The sequence below is a fragment of the Cryptomeria japonica genome, chromosome 4 (assembly GCF_030272615.1).
Source record: "Cryptomeria japonica chromosome 4, Sugi_1.0, whole genome shotgun sequence".
Lineage (NCBI taxonomy): Eukaryota > Viridiplantae > Streptophyta > Pinopsida > Cupressales > Cupressaceae > Cryptomeria > Cryptomeria japonica.
In genome coordinates this window covers 41,173,204-41,198,951 of record NC_081408.1, presented here as the reverse complement: position 1 = coordinate 41,198,951, position 25,748 = coordinate 41,173,204, and the positions used below count along the sequence as shown (strand labels likewise).

Below are 25,748 nucleotides of genomic sequence, written 5' to 3'. Positions count from 1 at the left end.
CCTAAAAGAGTGGAATAATTTTTTTTGTTTACTAATGTGGTCTACATTTGACTGGTTAATGCATTGATTTAGAGAATTGGTTCAATAGTTTCAACTTAAGTTAATCACTTACTTATAAATTGGCATACTATGCTCTTGACACAAGCAAATTAGTGTTTACAAGTTACCATTGTCTCCCAAGGGCATTGGTTCCACTACTAATCTTAATGTCAAATACATTAGGATTATCACTTTATAACTGCCACCATTAAGTATTGACCTATCAAGAACCTCTATGCATCTAGATGATTGACCTCACCATGTCCATAGCCATAAAGAACATGTGCAACTATTCAATGCAATAACTTCATATGAAACATTCTATCACTACTTCCCTCTAACACTTTTAGTGCATACAACTAACTATGATACTTAAAATACCACTACTCCACATGAGACACACTATGCAACCAGAGCACCCTTCCATTAGCCATTGCATTATTAAAATCAGCTATACAATGACATCCATAATGCACCCTATATGCTGAAAACCTCCTTAAAGCACAATGATTCCTAACCCATCTCCCACATCAACATGAGCATGGCATATATGTGAGCATGGTACTTATGAATAATTGCCTCCATCTCACATATTAATGGCAAAACTAGACTTTTGTGCATCCAATCGTGATCTAAAACATAACACATGAACCTAGAACATTATGCCATACACTACCATGATAAAATATGAGCAACTATAAATAAAAGACAACCTCTATGTTGCTTCCCGCTCATTAATACAACACTAACGAGTTATCCTACAACACTAATTTATTATTACATGCATGTAATCATACTAATGGAGCTACACAATCAAGGACAACTACTAATCATTATTAATTTTATTGCAAAAACTATATTACCACGTGCATTCTCATTTGAAACACTAAATATGCCAAGCTAATTCATTTAATTTTAGATTTCAGCCTTAGGTTGGTTTGGTTTCCACGGAACTATGGACTTCATTATCATGGGTACACTCTTATGGTCCAATTTTGGTGATTTCAGCAAGGTCTTAGTTTTATGCCATTATTCAAGTAATAGTGTCACATAAGGTATGTACGTTCTTAGTTGCATTGTATACGTGTAATGCATCCATTTGTCTAGCTTTATTTTCAATCATGCATCAAGTGTATCATGATGTAATCAGTTAAGCATTTCCATTCATTGCCATAGTCACATTTTGCGTCATTTAATTTAACATAGTAGCTTACATAAATGAATGAGCTACTGAAATTCAACTAAACATAATCATAGAGTAATGAAATATTAAACGACAACTAAAATACTCATAAGTGAACATATTGGATTGAACAAGTTACATGTACTATATCAATGACTTCTATGTTGCAAATACTACTTATCATTACAAGAGTCTTCAACTATTTCTTTCAGCTTACATGGTATAGGATTACAACACTTCCATGGGAAGTCCAAACTAATACATAAACTCATGATTACAATAACATTGCTGTTACAATAAGTATAAATGTGAGAACTTCTCACTTTTACAATATTCCTAATCTACCTCATAATGACAGGATGTCAACCATGAGATGATATGATACAAAAATATTCTCCAAAGGTTCAAGTCTGCACAAGGAGAAAGCTCCAAGACCACGCATGAAGAAAACCACCAGCAAGATGGAAAAACCCCAATGGTAAAAATCTCCAATCACCCAACCAAATGTGGAACCTACAAGGAACCATCCCCCGAGCTAGGAGATTTCACTAAATCCCAACTCACACACAAAGTCGGGTTGATGCTTGACCCAAGGACTAACTTCAACACATCACATACTCAACATGCTTCCAAATAACACAAAGAACATTAAACTCCAGAGGCTAGTAACATAAAGAAAATCATGAAAATAGCACAAGGGACTCACATGATCAAGGGAGTGTCATCACATACCAAAAATAAAAATGGGCACAAGCCTATGGGCATGCGGAGCCATCTTGACCTTTGGAGAGAGACCAAGGGATATTTACTTACCATCTCCACAGTCTTCTCGTGCTCAGCCTAAAAATTCCTCCCTAGGTCTGTGTCATGAAGCATTGGTAAGTTGTTATCTTTTTAGATTATCTAACTACCCATACCCATTCATTATTTAGTTATCACTTAATTATAAAATGGAAAACTCCCTTATGCCCACAAGGTCTGGACTTCACACATCCTTACAAGGAACCTCGTGATAGCCCATGTCTCATGACCACTGGTAACATAAAGGAGCCCACTCCCTTGACATGGACCCGTAACAAAAATGCAAGAGGCTCTACAAAGAGAAAGCAAACTAACATAAATGACATGTCGTACATAACCACTCACAATCACATATTTAAGCAATTTGACATTAGTAGTATGCAACGAGCCTCTTGACCAAAGAGTGCAAATCCAAGTATAAGACTACTGCAACAAAACTAAACAATGCAACGATGTCTCCACACTCACTGTCTAAGAAGCAGTAGTGAGAGAAAACAACCTCATGGCATGAACCATCATGAGGGCATGCAAGAAACAAAATCCACACAACCATGAAAGATCCAATTGAAAAGCAACTGAATCAAATTATGACAACAATTTAAATGACCTCTGGAATTAGAATAACCAACTCTTGACATGTGACTAACACTAAAATAAATAATGATATGGGGTAGCGAGTACATCTCTCTTAGCCCAAACTGAAACTCGTGGGTTGGACTCTATTTGACTCAATACAAGTATTCTAATATCCAGTTGAGACAAAAAAAACAAAAAAAAACAAATTTAAACAATCATTTCAAGCTGAAAACCCATCTACATGCATGATAAAACATGTTGCATACAAAAAAAATCAAAAGAAAACCAAATGCTATACCTCACAAGAAAAATTTGTACAATTCTTTGGTGTGGTTTCGCTGCCCAACCATCTAATATGGGGCAGCGAAGCTCATTATTGATTCCAGAAAGGTTTATCTCTCTCTCTCTCTCTCTCTCTCTCTCTGATAAACTAAAACTAATTACACTATGTTACAAGCCGAAAGAAGACTTGGTTAAAATCTGGGTGAGTTTTTTCCTAATTTTCACTAGAAAGACAATAGTTTCGCTGTAAGGTAGAATCATCATAAAATGCCAATTCACATGTTGCTAGGTTTTAGTTTTACAAAACTATGTTTATATGAATGAACACAAATTTGTTGCAGATTAAAAACCGTCAATTATATATATCTGCCTGTAGTAGATTGAAGTGCCATAAATTGTGCTCAACACTACCCCCATAATGTGGGTTATTATAATAAAAACAAAAAAACAAATTTATATATTTCTTTTAAAAAAAATAATAGAATAAATAGCATTCAAACTTAATCAAATTTCGCACGTAGACAATAAAATGATAAAGCAGTCTAGCATCCTGATAGGGGGTGCACATAATACATTTGCCCTGTAAATTAAAAGGGGACTAAACATATTTGTTTATTGAACTAATTAGATTCAGATTCAAAGAAGGAAATACAATCCACAGTTGCATCCCACAACCAACAAGAAGCTCAAATTTTTACAACAATAGATAAAAAGGAATCCCTCAATTTTTAGATTCTTCTCTTAATCCAAAAACCCCATTATCCAAAGCAAAGTCAAACAACAAATTTAGTTTTAACCAAACAATGAAATGACAACACATAAATAAAATTGAACAAGGGAAATAGAAGAGACCTACCTTAATCCTATGTGATGGAGGAAATATCTGAAACAATCTTTTCTTTTTCCTCACCTCCACCACAACCACAACCAATCTTCTCCAATTCGAATCTTCCAACCAATTCCAATCCATAAAACCCAAAAATCTTCTATGGCAAGCAAGAAAACTCAAGGGAAAATACAAAGAATTTTTCACCACATTGAGGAAGGAGGAATCCTCCCACAATGCATTCACGAGAACACTATTATTTTTCCCAAAATAAGATGCTCTAACTTTATTAATAAAATATTCCTCTTCTCTTATTTTATTATTATTCTTATTCTTATTACTTAAATTATTTTTCCCCAATATCGTTTCAAGGGAATTCATCTAAAAAATAAATAAAACCATAAAACATATACGAGATTATTTTTCATTATTTCAAATTGGAGACGTAATATAACATGCAACCATTAAATAATAATATAAAAGCGAATATAGGAGTGGATATAAAAATAAATATAAAAACAAATATAAAAGAGGGAATTATCCACTATTCACCCTTATTACTTTATTATTTAAAATATATTAATATCACCAAAATCAAGTAAGTACTTGGGTGAAATAATTCAAATAGTTATTAGTTGCCACAATAAAAAATCGCTAAATCACAATAATTCAAAATAACATTAAATTAAACTCAAAGCACAAATAACAAGGTAATCAAGGATTATACAAATATCTAATATTAGTAAATCAAAATCCCTGTTATTAAATAAATCAAGGTAGACATTATTAAATAACTTAAAATAACATTATTTAATAATTTAAAGCGACATTATTAAGGAAATCCGAGTAAACATAATCGAACACATGACTCACTTTACAACATACCGAGACGACACGACAAAATGATGAAACTCACCAAGACCGAGGACAATACTAGTGACCAACTAGACCTAGTGTGTGAATAGGGGCTGATGACATCTCCGATCACATATTGCCATTTGGAAGAGGCATGCTCACACCTGTCAAGCCAGGGGAGCTTGCACCCGGTTGCCCGGGAGGAATAAATGCCTTAGTACTTGCAAACCTGCAACCACAAATGATACATGTGTATATATATACATATACATATACATATATCCATACATATAAAATAAGTGGATAGATTTCCCAACGATACACCCCGCTCGCAATGAGTGATGTGATGTTGATTTCCTCTACGCAGACAATCAAACAATATTCATATAGAAGACACACACAACTCATGAAGCATCGCATGATAAGTAATTCAAATTGGGGTTAGTAAACCTATTTCATAATAAAGCATAATCCATAAATTCTATCAAGTAAATGATAACATGATACCGTTGCTAACCATCTATGCATCAATCATATCATAATCCACATAGCAAATCAAAATCACATAAAATCATAACTACTCATGAGCAAAGTCCAGAAAATCAACCAAAAACCTATCAATAAATAGGAACACATTCCTACTAATTCCCAAAATATATATATTTGTAATAAATTAGGGCTAATAACTAGCCCCAACATAGAAGCATTAAAAAAATTAAGGTAAGCAAAAAACCTCACATATGTTTTATCATGAGACATATAATTATCGCTGTAGATCATAACCATGGTTCCAACTGTTGTGACTAAAACTAACATAATGGAAGTAAGTGGATCAATCAAATAGCCCAACTCTAATGAAAACTTATTATTGATAACCCAGGACTAGAAATATCGATAGATGGGACCGCTGGTAATCTGTTGCTAGAACAAATTGAAAGAAACAAACATAGCTATGCTTAACAGAAAAATGCTAATAAGAGCCCATGTACGACGAACACTCTTAGTTGCTCCTGGAAAAAATAAGGAGCCTAATCCGATTGGTACAAAAGCTGAAAGCGGAAGGAAAGGAACGATCCAAGCATATTTGTATATAAATTCCATAGGAAGATTAAATGATTATTCTAAATATTTTTATATTCCACATTCTTGGTTTCCAATCCACTAGATCCTGAAGAGAACAAAATAAAAATGATAGATCATGAATAAAAAAGAACGATAGAATATGGGATGGAAGGGATGGAGTCCTATCGATTTCATATTGATTGTGACCTTTTTTCATCTTTTTTCTGCAAATACCAGATTGGAACCGATCAATACTGATACTAATCAAATATTTGTAAGATGAGCAAGAAGGAACTCTTTTTCAGTCTAGGTACTGCGATGTTAGTCATGTACACACACATTTTTATTTTATTCAATTTTCTATTGTAGATGAATAGTAGTATTAAGAATGGAACTTAATAGAAAATGAAACCAATTGGAATTCTTAAGATAAGAAATAATTGAATCTGTTAAAATGACATAGTGGGTTTTCATTTACTCAAAATTCATGAGTATATACGTATGTAAGAATTGATAATTATTATCAATTTGTATCGTGGATCCCCTATTGCTAATCATGTAATGTTTGTCATCCAACATCATCATCTGAGCAATGTGAGAACCCATAATCGATCTAAACATCATACATGTCTAATCATATCCATCATACAAAATAGGAATTCCGATCAAGTCTCTCGAAAATGGAACAAGGGTCTACTCAAGGGGAAAATCTACACCATCATCCATGCAACCAACAAATAACGTGAGTCCCCATAATGTCTAACATCCTAATCAAAATCCTAAACATCCTTCAAGGGCCTCGATGAACCTATCATAGGCCTTGCACCAACCAGGCCAGGGAGGGGCATTACATGCTTGTCGATTGGAATTAATAGATGGATTCTTCCTAATCCCCAACGGGATTGTGTTTGCCCCTTTTTCTACTGGCTTGGGAGGCTTCATGTGAATTCCTACTCTTTCCTGGCATTTGGCCTTCCTGCCCATAACCAAGTGCCATTCTCCTTCTTCGTCACTTGAAGAAAAACGAGGCTTTTGCAAATGATATTTGGTAATTCGCATAGGGATATGTTCGCATACCCAGACCAGAGTGCTAAAATAAGTAAAATTACATTTCAACACACCAATCAAATATTATACAGTTTAGGAAAGAATAATTTAAATAAATAAAATATTTATTTAAATAGGAAAAGGGATAGAGAAGGATAAATGAATAAATTAAATAAATAAAATATTTATTTAAATAGGGAAAGGCATAGAGAAGAATAAATGAATTAATTAAATAAATAAATATTTATTTAATTAATAGAAGACTTAGGATAAAAATAATTAAATAAATAAATAATTTATTTAATTAATAATTATTGGCAGACCTTAATAGATACACAGTCACCAATCACATATATGTGGAGGCTAATAGATTAGCTAATTTGGTGGTAGACAAGATTGATAACATAGCCTATGGAATAGATTACGCCACTCTCCTTTAAATTGAAGAGTATGGAGTCTGAGTAGAATGTCTGAGCGCTTGATGGAGTAGACAACTTCAACTAACTCTTTAGGTTTACAAACTGTGGTTATGGAAGGAGCATTTTTTAAGATGCTTGATGAATTGTCTAGTTATTTTTGGTTTTAAGAGTATCTTGTTTCATAATAGGGTGTGCCCTCTCGCAGACACTCCCTTGCTATCTTGTTTCATAATAGGGCGTGCCCTCTCGTAGACACTCCCTTGGTATTTTTTTCTTGTTTATGGAGAAAAATAAAAAATACGTTTTAAGAAATCTAATTAGAAAGAAAAATACTTGGTAGAGATTTTTTGTGTTTACATTCATTTAAGTAAACCCATTTAGCATAAATTGCTTCTTTAATGTTAAGATAGATAATTGAGAAGGCTTTCCTACATTTAAATTATGTAGACTATCTATTCTCTATTTATATTTGTAGTGAACTTGACGTGAATCCTAATCTTCATAATTTGTTCCTTTCTTCAGCCTTACAATATTTATAAGACTTAAATTATGTTTAATTATTATTTAAATAAACTAAAATTAAACTTTTATAATAGTAAGATACATTTTAAAATTTCTTTTAATTTGTGTTTCTTTGAAAATCTCTTTCTTAAACAAATTTTTTTTTTTTACACACATTTATATAAAAGTTAATACATTTTAATTTACAAAGTAATCCTTTTAAAAAGTATATTTATTTTGTTTATAAATATTATATCACATCAATTTTCTAAAAAAAATCTAACTATTTTGTGTAAAATAATAGTTTAAATATGCATGTGTGTATAAAGACTCTAATTTAGTTTAATCTATTTTAAAAAAAGTGTACTTATTTTGTATATTAAATTTATATCAAATTAAAATTAAAAAATTAATATTATAATATTTATATATAAAACAATAATTTAAATATTGATCACCCATTCATAGGGCTTTGGGAATTAATCTTTGCTCCTTCTTAAGATCACAAGTGAAATGGTCTTGAGGAATGTTGGATTAAGTTAAACTTTGATGGGGCATCTAGAGGCAACTCGAGTACATCAGAGGTGGGTTGCATTTTCAAGGATTGCAATGGTGATGTGTTACAAAAAAAATTAGTATTCCCCTTCCTCTTCACAACTAACAATGAGGTTGTTACCTTGATTTTTCATTCATTCGTTTGAAGTGATAATTTTACCCTTCAAGCGATCTCATCCTTAAATAAACACTCAAAGTCAACCTATTCCTAAGCTATCGAACCTGACCTTCATAGTACCAAAGTTTAATTAAACACCGATCGCTTGAATTTCTTTTATTTACTAAAAGACACATTATCGAATAAGTCTATATTCACTTGATTGGTCCATTATGGAACATTAGTACTTCTTTGCACATGGTTCTCAAGTTCCTAAGTTTGCCAATAACTCGACTAATCTTTAGAGGTCACACATCACCGAGAGCTAAGTGTACTAGTCAATGCTTGAAGTCAGCATGTCGGATGATTTTCAAACTCTTGCCTAACACACTTCTTAGTTCATAAGATGGTCAATCGCCAAACTTTGTTAAGACTCACATATTCCAAGGCATAATCTTTAAGAAAATTTGGAAAGTACAACTCATTTATGACAAATTAGATGAAAAGAGGCATGTAAATCTAGCGATGTTGTTTTTAAAAATAAGTGATATTGTTTGCCATGAAACAACATTTAATGAACTTGAAACTTAATTCATAAATAAGATAGTAATATTTCTAGATTCATTATTACTTGCCAAGTTGGTTGAGGTAACATATAAGTATCCACTTAGAGAAGACAAAGAAGTGTCAGTCCTTGTATTCCCATTTTAGCCAAGCTTTTCAGTATGGGTTGTTCCCTTGCTTCTAATTAGAATTGTGTTGCCCCATGGAGACCAAATTCATGTTATTCAACCTGATTTAAGTTGGCCACAAAGTGAACAGAGTGACATCATTTTCAAATTGAGCGAATTAGCTTGGAAGGAACAAACTAATTTTTTTTGAACACAGGAGGGAAATTGACACTTTAAGGGAAGAAGAAAGATGAGCAGAAAATCATAATTAGAGCCTACGAGATTATAATAGCAAGAAACCCAACTTGAAGTAGTTCACTTTGGTGTCTGTTCGATAATATATTACGAAGATAGAATGTATCTTCTACTATGAAAAAAAAATTGAAGAATGGTGTTGCCTGGAGATGGTATTGCTCCAGTAGTTCAACCTGACATGGAATTCACAGAATATGTTGGTATTTTGGTGCATTTTGTATGACCGGTGTATGATATGGTTGTCATTGTTGGCAACATCATCTTCCAAGTCTTCACAGTATATTGATAGTAAGTAGACCAGTATATAGAGGTTAACCGACTTTAGGGAAAGTAGTGAGTAGACCGACACATAGGAGGTCAACCGACAAGTAGTGAGTAGACCGGCACAAAAGAGGTCAACCAACTAAGCAGTGAACAAATCGGTATACATGAGGTAATCGGCTAGGTAGATTTTGATCGGTACACCAACAGAGTCTGTAATCGACAGATTTGGTAACGTTCAGTTAACATCTAGTTAAACCGATAATCTTCTCCAGTCAATTGGTGGACTTATCGACATGAATGATTGTTTTGACAGAGATTCCTGGAACAATTTCTCGAGAGTGATTTATGGCATGGTAACATAATTTTGAATCTGATGTTTTGGAGGGAAATTTGGCGACAGAATCAAAGGTTAATAAATTCACTTAATTCATTTTGATGAGGTTGTTGTTCTTGTGAAAAAAGATTAGAAAAATGGTGAACACAGGGGGAGCAGAGAAAAGTGTAGAGCTGAGGATCAGAGAACCGACAGAGTGTAGAGCCGAGGGTTAGAGAACTGGTAGAGTGCAGAGCTGAAAGTATAAGCAGAAAACTGGTGTTGTGTAGAGAAGATACAACTGGTGCAGATAGATTATGATTTTTAGTGTGATCTAATCAAGCTATCAGTAGCCACTCAAGCATAACATCTTTCTGTTACTTTCTAACCATTGCAACTAAAATCCCTTAATAGGGTGGACTTTAACACGTCCCATTGTTAAAATCCCTTAACTGGGTGACAACTTAATTGATGTTCTTAAGTCGTTTAACTAGGCTACCTATAATAGGGTAAAGGCACTAACAGGCCTTAATCAAAATCCCTTAATAGGGTAACACCTAATAGTGTCTTTATATTATCCTAACAGGGATGGCTGCTCATTGGGCGTACTCTAGAAGAGTGCAAATTTTGTGAGTTCCTACTCACCCTGTGGTTTTCTACCATTTGGGTTTCCACGAGATAAATCTTGGTGTCACTGTGTATCTTTTCATGCATGCATATTCTTCTGCAGTAATTATTTATATTGATGAATGTTAAGTTAATGCAAACTTGAGTTAAAAGTTTAATTGTGTAAAATTGGTAAAGTGTTGATTCACCCCTCCCTTCTCAGCACCATTTGGGACTAACAAAAGACCTGAAAGAAGATATCCTCTCTGGGTTAACAACTCTAGCATGCACATGAAAAATGAGCTTCATCAAGTACATGAGGGTGGCCCTGGTGCTAGTGGAAGAAGAAGAAAAGGCAGAATTACTTGATGCACAACTCCAACTAGCATTTGAAGCCGAAAGGAACCCAACCCCACCTAACATTTGATGTCATTAATTTTGAGTTTGTGTAAGTAGCGTAGCCTTAAGGGTCCTTGGCATTTGAAATTATCATTTTGGTGGGCCACGTGTGTTGTGATCTATTATGTTTTAGTTTTCTTTGTAAAAATAATCTTTTTCAAGAAGTCATTATTTTTCTAAGATAGTTACGATTAGGTATCTATATATGTTAAAAAATTAGTAGTAATTAGGGATCTTTTTCAGAGATGTTTGAAAGGAACTTGGTTTTAGAAGGAATTCAACTGTAGACACCTAAAAATGGTCAACGCTTGCGGGATCATACTTTAACATTTGCGCATTGCCTCATTTTAGGTTTTTGCGTCGCATTAACATTTCTCCTATGTCACGCACTTGGTTTTTATCATTTGCAAGCATTGAGTCATTCTTCTATCATCTCACCTTCGAATTTGGTCTTGTCGACAACAACCTTCAGTCATGATTTTGGTCGATTTTTGTCCTTGTCAATCTTGTCATATTGCGATCGATTCGTCATCGATCCTTGTCCTTTCCAATCATATCAATTTGGTCAATTTGTCATTGATTTTTGTCAACCAATCTCAGTCAAATCATTTATCAACACTGGTCATTTATCAAATTCAAAATCATGATCGAGTCAATTATCTTCAATCAAGACCTAATTGTCATTCTCGCATTGCTAATAGGGTTTTGTGATTTAATCATTTAACCTTGTTTGTCATTTCCTCCTTTAGGATTAATAAATTATTTATTTATCCTAAGTCTTCTCATTGCAATTAAATGTTCATTTAATTGGCTAATTATTCCTCTTTTGTGAATTAATTAATAAATGAGAAATTATTAATTAACTTACCTATTTTTCATCCATTTCCTAATTTCCTAGTCATTATTTCCAATTTAATTTTCTAATTTCTCCTAAATGCCTATTTCTATTCCAAAATCTTGTCATAAATCCTTGCATAGCAATTTGTCATAAATTGTCATAAATCTTGTCATAAATCCTTGCATAGCAATTTGTCATACACATGTCATAATTTTGCTATTCTTGATTTGAATTTCCATTCGAATCTCTTTCATGCTAATTTGATCATTTCTCCAATTTGTCTATAAATTGGATGAATTTCTTCACTCAAATCCCTTGATTCTTAATCCCGAATGCGAATTCTTAATCAAACTATCGAACTTACGCTTCTAGTACTCTTGAGCTTTTCATCAATCTTGCTTTCAATTGTATGTGCACTTGTAGGTGAGATCCACAAATCCATTGAAGAGGAAAGAAGAACAATGGAGTCGCATGGAAGAAGCATCCAATTCGTCATCTGGTTTGCATGATATTTGTGTTTTGAATGCTTTGTTTTCATATCTCTATTGAGTGTGCTTAGGATTAGATCATTGCAATGAGTTTTCTTATGATTGAGTTATCATGTCTAGTGTTTTGATCTACTTACTTGCTTTGATGATTCCTAATTTCTACGCTACATCAACAAATTTTTGGTAGATGTGAATAAGATAATCTGGATGCAATTATGTGAATCGAAGAATTTGTGCTCTAATTAATGGATATTTATTCTTCTTATGTTGGATTCATTTTTTCTTAGATGATTCTTTTTTGTACCTATTAAAATTATTTATAATTAAATTGTGTATGTTGCTATGGAAAAGTTGGCTTTGAACAAATGAAATAGTAATGTAGTGATATGTTAGATAATTTGCCTTATAAAAAGAGGATCTTTGTATTCTCTTTCTCATCTTTACTATGTTTTCTACCTTTTAAAAATTTCTGGTTAAAATCTTTGCCTTATTTGCTTTCGAGTCTCTTTTGAGTCAACAACATCCATAATTTTAAAATTCCTCATTGATCATTAAAAGATAGATCTGTGCCATGTAAAAGAAGAAAAGAGTGGGTATAGAAGGACATCATACCCATCTCAACTGTTGGTCAAAGTGTTACCTATTTGGGCATTAGAATAGAGAATTAGGTAGCAAAACCTATCAACCAATAGAGGATGAAGTTTAGACATTTCTCCATGGTCTAGAGGAAGGGGTGAATTTCGATTTAAAATAATTAATTATTCAAGAGGAAATCCCCTTTTGACTATTAATTCCCTAAGGGAAGGACTCTTAAAAAATTTAAAACTTAAGAGAATTCTATATGTATGATTAGACTTGGTTAAAAAATTCAAATATTTCAATATTGTCCATGTGTATAGGCCAACAGAGATGCCTACTATTTACCCAACTCAGCTATTGAGCGATCAACTAAATGAATTGATTTGATAGAATCTTGACAAGGCTTCTCGTTGGCACTTTGTACTTGCCACAAAATTCACATTATGCATCAATCATCACACATTTGAAAATATGTTGGCTTGCGAAATCCCATGAGAATTCATATATATATCTCACATGAAATTGGCATCCATTTTTAGGATTAATTCTATCATCCTCTCTCATTTTGTGGCTATCATGCTTGATCTTGGAGAGGATAAAGTGGTTGTGGAACGAGTAATTGTGGCCCTAATAAGGTCTAAATGGAGAATGGGGTCAATTTTTTTTTTGGAGAGTGGTGGTTGGGCTAGGGTTCCAAGGTGAATCTAGGATTTGGCTTGAAATTCACCCCTTTTTTAATAGCTCATGGGTCCCTGGTTTGATTAAGGCTATGGGTAAAAAGATTGAAGTGAGACATCATAGAATTCTCTAGGGCTTAATTTTTTCCTCAAACAAATTGTTGGTGTTTTGTTTGGTGGCATTGTGGAATTGTCCTTTTCACTTATTGCTTGCTCAAAGTTTAACTTGGATAAGTATGTCTTAGTTTCCAACTATTTTGCCTAGCCCCTTGCTATTGGTGTCTTTTAAACATGCAATAATAAATATATGAAAATGGATAAGGATTATATCCTATGAATATAGTATAGTTTATAGTTTAAGTTGATGTGTAGGATGGAGGAATATATGATATTTTTGGCCTTACTAAGATGGTCAGTTTTGTCATGTAACATACGTGATCCTTCAATCAAGGTGTTAATTTTGCTATGTATCTCCAATGACCCTCTTATGAAGCTGTCGATTTTGTTAAAAAATAATAATATCAACACAAGAGGTATGGATCTCTAAAGCTTTCTTTACACATGAAAACAAAATTGATATAATATTTATTTTAAGATTTAACTACATTATTTTGAAGTTACATTCATTAAATTTTATGTCGTAATATTTATATTAATATAACTATTTTTTAAAATTAAATTAATATTTTTAAGAAACTAAATTACATGATTATAAGAGAAATAAAAATCATTCTAATCCTTGAACTCTCCATCATCCTGATGCTGGTTCATAGAGTGTGATCCAAAACGTTGATACAAAAAATACAAACACAATCGAATCCAGAAAGAACAACAAGAAAAATCATCTTTATTATATTTTCCCTTCTTTTATTAAACATTCCATTCATTTAATAATTATTTTTTATCTTATAAAGAATAAAATAACCATCATAAAATAGATTCTCCACTACCATTATTAATATTAGATAAATTTTATTTAATTAAAAATATAATATTGCATATTCTTTTAACAAAACTAAATTTATTTTTTAAATTAAAATAATAATAAATACATTTATGTTTTTACTAATAAAATAGTTCTAAGAAATTATTTTCCTTGATAAAAATATTTCTCAAAATAAGATAAAATAATCAAGAAAGGTTACTAGATTTTGACTCTTCAAGTTATTTTAATTGAAGGTCAGTTTAGAGTTCTACAAGAACCTAGGAGTTGTTATCTAATATACAATATATAGAAATAAATTTTGGATAAGGATAGATGAAATAATTTAAGACAACTCTATTTGCATTTAGATTTTCTTAATTGACGATTATGAATGACCAAAGGAACTATTCACATAAACTAACAAGATGTCAATTATTTTTCTTCCATAAAATTATTGCATTAGAAAATTCTAGATAAAATCGTAGAAATATGTTTTAATAAAATATATTTATAATTTCTACTTTTTAATGACACGACAAAGCTCTTAATGGTGTTATACAATGCATACAAGGCAATTTATAGTTAAATGGTTACCAACGAACCATAGAAACTACAATGTAACACTAATTATGCCAGCATTCCCTCCCTTATGACATAGTACCTCAAGTTTCACCTAGCCAAGGGACCCCACCTTAAGGTTAACACAACAAAACTTACTAAAAACATAAAATAATATATATATATATTTCCTTGAAGAACCAAATCCTGAATCAAGTGGAACTCCCACAAGTTGCCTTGTGACCCTTGTAAAGGTGTAGCTCCAAGTTGACTCCTTGAGCTCTCAATCTTGAACTCTCAAATCACATCACAAACACCGAATTATTCTAGAAAAAAATCCTCCAAATTTTATCTTGACCCTCATAAGGGTGATAATTCTCGATCACAATGTCATGAACTCTATAGGCAACCATCCATACTCGAGCTCTTCACCAAATCCCAAACTTATTTTTCAAAATCAAAACTTCACAACACATGCAGACTTTGAATCCATCATAACCTATAATGAGAACTGAAAGGAATAAAGGAAATTAAAGCCAAAATTGCTTCTCATGCAAACCATCATCTCAAAGTGAGAAGCTAACTTGAGATGATGGAAATTCCTTCACTCTCCAATGCCACCAGCCTCTAAAAACCTTGTAACTCTTTAACCTTCAAAAGGAGCACTAGAGGAAGTAATACAACCTCCAAAACCCAATCAAAAACATTCATAAGACACTTCTCAACAAGTTCTTTTGCAAAGTCATCATAAACAAGCTTATATTAAATTGGGTCCCCACAACAAATATTCTAACTTTACTCCTTGGTACAATCATTTTCAAACATTCTATCTTCATAAAACAACAATTTCCCCCTTATATTACCATTAATGCATTCTTAATTGTAGGTATAAACAATACCTTCCTTTATCACCATTAATTCATTCTTAATTGTAGGTATGAACACATGAGACATTAATATAATCAAATCTCCAATCACATAAGATAATTCCACAAATTCAATTATACCCAATTTTGAAACTACTTGCCAAAGTTTTTTACATCACAAAGATTTGTACATTCTTTTAAGACTACTCTGAGCAAACTAAGAAAAACACAAATTAACACAACTACTATTGCAGATAAAAATAGATTTTATTATATTAAACTGATTACATCGTCTCTTATTTATAGAGTGTTTTACACAAACTAAGAGTAGAAGATCAAATACAAATGGTACACTACTGAAAATGCGGACAGAAATCTTGGAGACATGGTAGGGAGTCTTGACAAAATTTAGGAAATAGATTCAACCAATACATTGAACTATAGTTTAGTTCATTGAATTTATAGTTTAGTTTCAACAAAATGTATACATGAAATATGGGAAAAATTAATTTCTTCCATCACTCTCCTTTTATTTCGATCATATATGCTTCAACATTTATCGTTTTTTTTTCTTTTTGCCTCAATTAATTGATCATTTTTTTTTCTTTTTGCCTCAATTAATTGTAGTTTGCAATGTGACAATATTGCTGTTTCCCCCTTCATTTTTTCAATCGTTTGCTAACGATCTCTTCAACTTTTGACAATATCACTTATACTTCTACAACTTCAGATTTGGTTACATTGAGTGACTTCACCTTGGGATTCTGTAGCTTATCCCTAACCAATAGAAATCTGAAACTTGGTTTTGGCTTACCACGAACCATCACACTAAGTAATTTGTAGTTAATTACAAATCTCACATACAAGTGGTTTCAGATGATCGCAAATTTTACAGATAAATGACTTTTGGTTAACCACAAATCTTAATGATGAGAAAACTAGTTTATGATGCACACACATTCTGATCATCACTACCAAATACAAACACTGCCACAACAATATAGCTAAACCACTGATCTCTTTTGATCTCCTTATTCCAATTTACAAAACCACCTTTGTCGACAACAAAAACCTTTTTCAAACACTGTAGCTTACCTCTAGCCAACAACTTCATACAAATGTTTCTCCTGCAACAATGCAACCTAAACCTTGATTTTGATGACTTTTTCTTGGACTGTATTATTCAAACTTCAATGAATACTTTTTTGACTGGCATCCTCTGACATTTTATCATTTCTGAAATTAAAAAGATCTTCAAATATCTTCAAGGCAGTAGCTTTCCTTTAGCTGGCAGCTCTCCCCACAATCAACTTTGATTTTTGCATGTAGTGGGCTCCTTCCGACTGCAACACCCGACTCTTTCTCTCATGGTCCTGGGCCCAGACCAGCTCTGATAACCCTTGTTTTGATACCAATTTGATAAACTAAAAAACACAAATTAACACAACTGCTACTGCAGATAGAAACATGTTTTATTATAATAAACAGATTACATCGTCTCTTATTTTATAAAGTGTTTTACACAAACTAAGAGTAAGAGATCAAACACAAATGATACAATACAACTTGACAAACTGAAAACTACAGTTCAGTTTGAACAGTATGTGTACGTAGAATATGGAGGAAATTACTTTCTTCCGACAATTAAATGTAAGACATCTTTTAAATATTTATACGAATAAAACAAGAAGACTCTAAGCAGATTTACCCGTAGTAAACGAAACTACTTATGCTCTTTTGATCCCTAATGCTGTTCAATTGATTCTTTTGGTTCCTAAGGTGGAATGGTACTGTTGAGATAATTTTGATAGAGACAGATAATGAAGATAAGGATCCACGAGTTGATTCTTTGACACGTCCAACAGCCACAAGCTACTAGGAAGAAGCGAAAGCTAACCTTGTAAATTATATATAAATCCAGTTTATACAATTGATTTGCAATCAAGGAATGAGGTAGAATTCTTGCAAAGTGATTATGAGAAAGACTGAGGTACTCAAGAGAATCGACAACTCATATCCACTGGGGAATATCTCAAGAACTGCAAGGCTGCAGTTGGACAAATCCACATCATGAACCCAATATTGAGATATTAGGTATGCTGGAATACTGCCTTCCACGTTACATGACCTTAATCCCAACATTTGCAAACATAATCTCAGAATCCATGTTAGACCGAACTTGGAAGTTAAAATTTCTATAGGCCAGATCAATATAGTCCATCCAACTGATTGAAGAAATTAAGAATAAAACAACTCTAATATCTATAAAAAAAATTTAAAAAATATGTACCAATTGTTCTAAAATAGATAAATCTTTTCATTTATTCAATGAAATTACAAATATTTCTTTGATCATATGATCAAGAAGGGTCAACTTTGGAGAGTTTTGTTTGTTAACAAGGATCAGCTGATTTTAGAGCTCATAAATAACTAAAATATTACAATTCTACCTCAATAAATAAAGATCTTTGACATATTGAATGCCGATTGAAAATAGAAGATATAAATGCATATTCATACACAACTCTAGTTATGTATTTCATATAGATTATATTTATTGAGTTTCTATTTTTCATTCCTACAAACTACAATTAACAACTCTATCCAAATTCTCTTTTTAAAACTTTTATTTTTAGCTCTTTAAAATATAATTCTTTTCATGCAAAATGGAAGATCAATAGCAACTCGGGTAAATTAGGTGTGGGTTGAATTTTCAAGAATTGCAATGGTGACGTGTCACATAAAATAAGTATTCATGTTTCCCTAGCACTAACAATGAGACATGTTTAGACTTTTCTAAATGGCTTATGAGAAGGCTTGAATTTGTATGTTAAAAACTGGATGATTGAATGAGATTTCCTTTTGACCATCTATTATATGTTCCCTCAAACACATTGTTGGTGTTTCGTTTGATTGAATTGTGGATTAGTCTTTTGCACTCGTTGCTTGCTCGGAGATTGAATTGGATGAGGATGTCTTAGTTTCCTACTGTTCTCCTCAAACAACCTTACTATTGGTGTCATCCAAAATGTAGGAATAACTATCATGGAAAAGGATTATATCCTATACATATAGTATAGTTTATAGTTTAATTTGATGTATAGGATGCAAGAAAATATGATTGGTCTAGCCTCACTAAGATGGTCAATTTTGTCATGTAAGATCTCCTTCAATCAAAGTTTCAATTTTGGTACATATTGTAATGATTTTTCTATAGAGCTATCACTTTTGTTAAAAAATTAATATCAAAACAAAGGTTATGGATGTTTAGAGCTTTTTTCACTCATGAAAATAAATAAATAAGTATTGATATTTATTTTAAGTTAAATATATTATTTTAAGTTAAATATATTATTTTAATATTAAATTCATTAACTTATATTTCATAATATTTATATAAAAAAATTTAAAATTAAATTAATATTTATAAAAAATAAAAATTACATGATTATAAAACATAAAAATTTTAATCTTTAATCATTTTTTTCAATTTATAAAATATTTCATTCATTTAATAGTTATTACCCATCTTATAAAGAATAAAGTAACTATTAAAAAATAATTTCTCCACCACCATTATTAATATTATATAAATTTTATTTGATAAATTATTTAATATTACACATCTTTTGACAAAAATAAATTTATATTTTTAATCTAAAAAAATAATAGAAATAAATTTAATTTTTAATAATAAAATAATTATAACATTTTTTTTCTTTTAATAATTTTTTTGTCAAAATAAAATAAAATAATAAAAAAGGTTACTAATTTTGACTCTTCAAGTTAATTTGAATTAGAATTAAAATTGATGCAGCATTAACTTCTAGATGAAAGCAATATAAAGATGTTTTACTAAAAATTGTTTATAATTTCTACCTTGCGATGACATGATAAATTTTTTAATGTTGACAAGGCACTTCACCTTTCATATTTTCGAATGATTTTTCCATTCCTTATTATCCATGCAAATTCTCAACTCTACCACCTGCAATAGCAAAGCATGAATGGTTAACATACCACTTTATTTGCTTTACAACATCTAAAAAATCTAGAGAAACTCTGTACCTGAAATTGCTTAAATTTCCAGCCCCCACAAATTATTGCATATTGCTTTGTCAATCAAACTTTAAATAAGAGCTATAAGCCATGCCACTCAATTTGATTGTAAACACTATCCTTCTAAACATGTAGATATAAATAATTGATTGACTTGTCATATTGAAGATCAAAATAAATATCCCTCTCAATTTATAAGGCAGGCATGATGATACAGGAACAAAACTTAAATTTTACTGCATAAATTATATTCTTGTAAACTAAAAATTGATTAACTTCAATCTTATTAAGTAGGTCAACATCATATGTTAAGAAAACAACTAAAGCTTACAAATCAGCTTACAAACTTCTACCACAATTGTAGACGACTTCTTCGATAATTATAGAAGGCAATTATTTTCTAAATCTTTTGAAAATATAAATGATAATGTCATCCATCACTTGGAAGCATTTTCTACTCCAGGTTGTGGTAAAACACAACATTCCAATTACGATAGAAAACCCAACTGCAAAGCTCATTCCCAGACCAACTCCCCACCATATATCTTCTTCTTCATCATCATCAACATTTATCTCTGGTCGAATGCTTGCAGGACAAGATTTATTTTGGTGATGGCCGCAACAGGTTGTATTGATTTGGAGGCCGCACAGGTCTGAGTTGTTTGAAAAAGACGATGCCCCAAATGTGTAGAATTGTCCCCCTTCTGGTATCTTTCCTGAAAGATTATTGTGGGACACATCCATGTATTCCAAGAATATGAGCAATTGCAACTCTAAAGGGATATTTCCAGACAGTTGGTTGTGTGACAGATCAAGAGACTCCAGCTGTACTATTTTCCCCAAACTCTTTGGGATTTCACCAGTAATATGGTTTCTTGAAATATTAAGAATAACCAAACCCTCGAGCAATCCCATGTTTGGAGGAATTCTACCTGCTAAATTGTTGTTTGATAGATCAATACATTTTACCAGTGCCAATGATCTTACATACTCCAATTCTTGTGCTTTGTTAATGACTGTCACTCGGTCCACATAGATAATGTTGTTAAAAGTACTAGCTTTAAATATTTCAGCTGTTACTGTCTGGTTTTTCATGGCCTGCAAAGATGAAATGGTGGCCGGAATGATTCCTGAAAATTTGTTGCATGAAAGATCCAAGATTTGAAGAAGTGGCAGTGTTGTAACTTCTAAAGGTATTATGCCTTCAAATCTATTTGATCTCAAGATCAAAATCTTAAGCTTCAAAAGCTGCCCTATCCAAGTTGGAATGTTCCCTCTCATTTTGTTATTGCTCAAATCTAGTATCTCCAAGTCCTTACAGTTTGCAAGAGAGGGTGGGATATACGACTTCAGTCCATTCCCACCCAATTGTAATGTTTGGAGAGAAAGCATGTCTCCAAGCCCCTGTCGTACCTTGCCCTCCAAGCAATTGTTCTCTAAGTTCAACATCTTAATGGAAGAGCTATTTTTCAAACAGGCAGGAATCTTACCTGTAAGTTTGTTATTTGAGAGATCCACAATCTCAATTTGGCATATAGAAGGTGGAATGCTACCGTTGAGATAATTTCGAGACAGGGACAGATAATCAAGACTAAAATATTCTGCTGGAATGGATCCACTGAGTTGATTCTCTGACACGTCCAGATACCACAGGCCATCAGAAATGAGCGGAAGCTGACCTTGTAAATTATTGCTATGCAAATCCAGACTCCCCAATTGACCTCCCATCAACGAACGAGGTAGAACTCCTGCAAAGTGATTATGAGAAAGATTGAGATTCTGAAGTGAATTGACAGTCCATACCCACTGGGGAATATTTCCTGCAAGACTGCAGTTGGACAAATCCACATCTTGAACCCTATATTGAGTTATTAGGAATGTTGGAATACCGCCTTCCAAGTTACATGACCTTAATCCCAGCTTTTCCAAAGAGAATCTTGGAATCCATGTTGGACTGAACTTGGCAGTTAAAAGATTATCGGAAATGTCTAAATGGACGAGCTGGCTGAGATTATCAAGGTGAGACTCTGAAAAAGTCCCACTTAACCGGTTGGAGTACAGGTACAGGCTGTTCAGTTTAGGAAGATTGGAAATGTTGAGAGGGATGGCACCTTCTAAATTGTTGTTGCTTAGATCAAGGTGTTCCAGAGGTAAGAGTTGGTCAATTGAAGGGGGGAATTTACCCGTCAATGCATTGCAACTCAGATCAAGCTTTGTAAGGTAGTGAAGCGTATTGGCGGGGGATGGAATACTGCCACTCAATTGATTGTAACTCAAATCAACACATTGGAGATTCGGAAATGCAGTCAACAGCATTGGAGGAATGGGACCATCCAACTGGTTATGGGATAGACCAATATAGGCCAAAGGAAAAGGTCTTCCCAGCGGAGCTCTATCCCCAAACGGCGGGATTTGCCCTCTTAACATGTTATTATAGAGATACAATTCTTTAAGCGCTGTGATATTTGCCATAGTAATTGGTATACTTTCAACATGGCAGTCTGAGAGATGCAAGACAGTTAACGAGGAAATGTTGGCAACAGAGTCCGGAATGGTTCCTCCCACTGTTGTGGCTGAAAGAATAAGGGTGTGAAGGGAAGCAGAGTGTTGGGGTAGAATGCTTGACAGGTTCCCTCCTAGATCCCTATTAAAGGACAAGTCCATTAGTTGCAGTCTTGGAAGGCTCAGCAGGGCAGAAGGGATGCGACCATGGAATCTGTTGTCATTAAGTTGGAGGTGGGTGAGATTGGTGAGGTTGGCAAGGGAAGGGGGAGTTTCTCCAGAAAGATCACAGTGGGACATTTGAAGACGGGTGAGAGTGTACATGGTGGAGAGAGCATTGTCCAACTCATTGCTTACCACTCTTGACATGTTCACATAGTCCAGGATGAGCTGCCGTAAATCTCTCATGTTTCCAGTCCACGCCCGCATGTCCACCATTCTCAGATCATTGTTCGACAGATCCAAGTAGCGCAAAGTAGACATGTTCCCCAGCTCCCTGGGAATATCTCCACTAAACCCAGCCCATGATAAGTCCAAGTAGCGCAAACTCTTGAGTCTGGCCAACCCAGGTGGGATGGGAACTACATAGAAATTATTCCAGCTGAGATCCAGGTGTTCCAACTGTTCCAGATTGAACAATGGGGAAAGAACATCCCCAGCTAAATTATTGAGAGGCATTTCGAGATTAGGACTATCACCATATCGAGCATCATAGGAACTGTGGAGATCGAGACGAATGACATGATGTGTGTGAGGATGGCATTGGATTCCATTCCACTCACAACAGTTGAAACCATGCCATGAGTTGAGCAGTTGATTGGAGGGATCAACAACAGAATCCTTGAAACGCAAAAGGTAATCTCTTTCAGGGCGGGAACAACACCAACCACCATTGAGGTGGAAGAGCAGAACAAAGGCTACAGCTAACCAACACATTTTCATTAGACTGCCACACGTACCGGTTGTTCTTTTTATGTGGCTTTGAGCGCTTCTAGTTGAATACATAGAGAATAGTATGAGATGGTACACGATCATTGAAAATGTCATATTTTAATATTAGATGATATTTTTTACCAATGATAATGAAATAGAGTGTGATGTGAAAGCTTATTACAGACGATAATATTCCGAGTTCGTGAACAGACAACTCCCGTCCATCACGCAAGAAAATTGATGCAGTCAGACGAGATAAGAACTGCATGAGAAAAATTCGTAATTATATTTTTAAAGGATGGATTACTGTAATCTACCATCTTCACCTAAATCTGCATTTGATTTGTTGACTAGACAATAAAAGGAAGATTCTGAAACGTCCATATTTGGTTTCAATGAATTTGCATTACCTATATTCACACTGCCAATTAGGGACGAGTCAGGAAAAAAAATTGTAGCGTGAACCACATTTTTGGAAAATAATGGAAATATAATATTTATTAATTTTAATTTAGATATAAGTTTGAAATGTATTTTTATGTTTTCTTATGAAGTGATTTTGTGTCCCTCTATGTTTTTTTGTGTGGATATGTTTATTATATTTAAATATTAATAGATATCATAATAAAAATAATAATAATAATAATTCAAATTTATTAGGATGATTTAGTTTATAATTATTTGTCTGATTAAATTTTTATTAATTGTAGAATAATCATATTTTGAAATTTAATTTTTATTTATCTCTTACTTTGCTTCTATACCCTCTTTATTTCTCTCCCTCTATCTATCTATATATCTCACACCCTTTCTATCAATATCTCATATATCTCTCACTCCCACTCACTTAGTCACTCACACTCCCTAGTTCTCCTTTCCTATCTATATCTTTATAGCGTGCCACCCCCCTCTCTCTCTTGTTCACTCCATCTCTCCTACTCTATCACATCTCATATGTTTATATTCTATCTATCCATCCTCACTTCTCTCTCTTCCTCTCTCCTTCCATCACTCCTCTACCTAGCACTCCCTCTTTCTATATCTTGTACTTCTCTGTCATCTCTCTCTACTCCTCTCTATCTCTCACAAACACGCACTCCTAATTACTCCTTCCCTATATCTATCTCTTTATGTTTTCCCCTCTCCAAATCTCTCTCCTTCTCTTCATTACTCTTCTCTATCACCTTCTTTCTCTATCACTCTCACCCCTCTATCTCTCTCACCCTTTATATCAACATCTCATTATCTCTGCCTCTCTTAATCAATCCAACTCTCCCTCTATCTATCCTACATCATGTATCTTCATCTCTATATCTCTCAATCTCACTCTCCCTCCTCTCTTTATCTCTTTCTATCCATATCTTTCACTACCTCTATCTCTCCATATATTTATTTATCTCTTCACTATCCTTTTGATCTGTTTATATCACCCTCTCTCCCTCTACCTCTCCCTCTCTCCACCCCCTTCTTCTCTCTACCTATCTCTCTACCTCTCACCCCCTCTTCTTCTCTCCCCCTATCTACTTATCTATCTCCCTCTCTTCATCACTTCTCTCTCTTGTCCTCCCTCCTATCTCCTCTCTCTCCCCATTTCTAACTATCTCTTTTCCTTCCTATCCTCCTATCTATCTCTCTAGCACTACCTCTCTCCCTTTCTCTTCCATATATCTCTATCTCCCTCTCCTTCTCTTCTGATTTATTATCTCTCTCTCTCTTTTTTTTATCTCCCCCTCTATCAAAATTTTTCTTCTCCCTTTCTCTATTTTGTTTGTCTATCTATACTTCCTTATGTTTGTCTATCCCTCTACTAGTCTCTCCCTTTCCCCTCTCTCTATATCTCCTTATATCTTTATCTCCATCACTCTATATCTTACCATTTATATATCTCTATATCTCTCCCAACCCCTCTTCTTTTCTATATTTACCTCTACATATTTTTCTCTATCTTTCAATTTTTCTCTCCATCTCCCTCTTCCTAGACCTCCATGTTTATATCTCTTTGACTCTATCTTTGTGTCTCCATTTTTTTCTTCCATCTCTCACTCTATCTCAATCTCATTATCTATGAATAAGTAAACATGTGTGTTATAAAAAAAAACATATACAAAATTAACTTTAGAGATCATCCAATGTATATATATACCATCTGTAGTCACATAAATCTGTCCATTTTAATTAAATGAATATTTGCTATTTATTTAATTAAAAATCCACTAGCCATCAGTTAATTAAATTAATATTTAATTAATTCATCCTCAAACATTCTTCTATTAATTAAATAAATTATTCAATTTATTTTAATTAATTCATTAAACCAAACTCACAATCAATTATATGAATAAATCCTATTTATTTCATTTAACCCTTTTCCTCTTTTTAATAAATTAAATAAATCATTTATTCCCCCCCACTTGCATTTTCCTACAAATACAACTTGCAACCTATTTATTGAAATAAATGAATTTTATTTTAATAAAAATCTTATTTTCCCTCACCCATCAAATCCACTTGCAATCCTAACCCCCTTCTAGATTCTTCTAAGCCCTTCCTAATTGACCTAATCCATCCTCTA

The 25,748-nt window shown here is 33.1% G+C and overlaps 1 protein-coding gene across 1 annotated transcript in view; it reads right to left on the bottom strand.

The window, feature by feature from the left end:
• LOC131075429 (receptor-like protein 33) overlaps positions 1-23,179 on the bottom strand; it is a 27,770-nt gene extending 4,591 nt beyond the window's left edge. Inside the window, exon 1 of the mRNA XM_058012271.2 lies at positions 20,234-23,179. Coding sequence (XP_057868254.2) covers positions 20,234-23,179 — 2,946 coding nt within the window. The remainder of the gene's footprint in view (positions 1-20,233) is intronic.
• Positions 23,180-25,748: the final 2,569 nt, after the last annotated feature.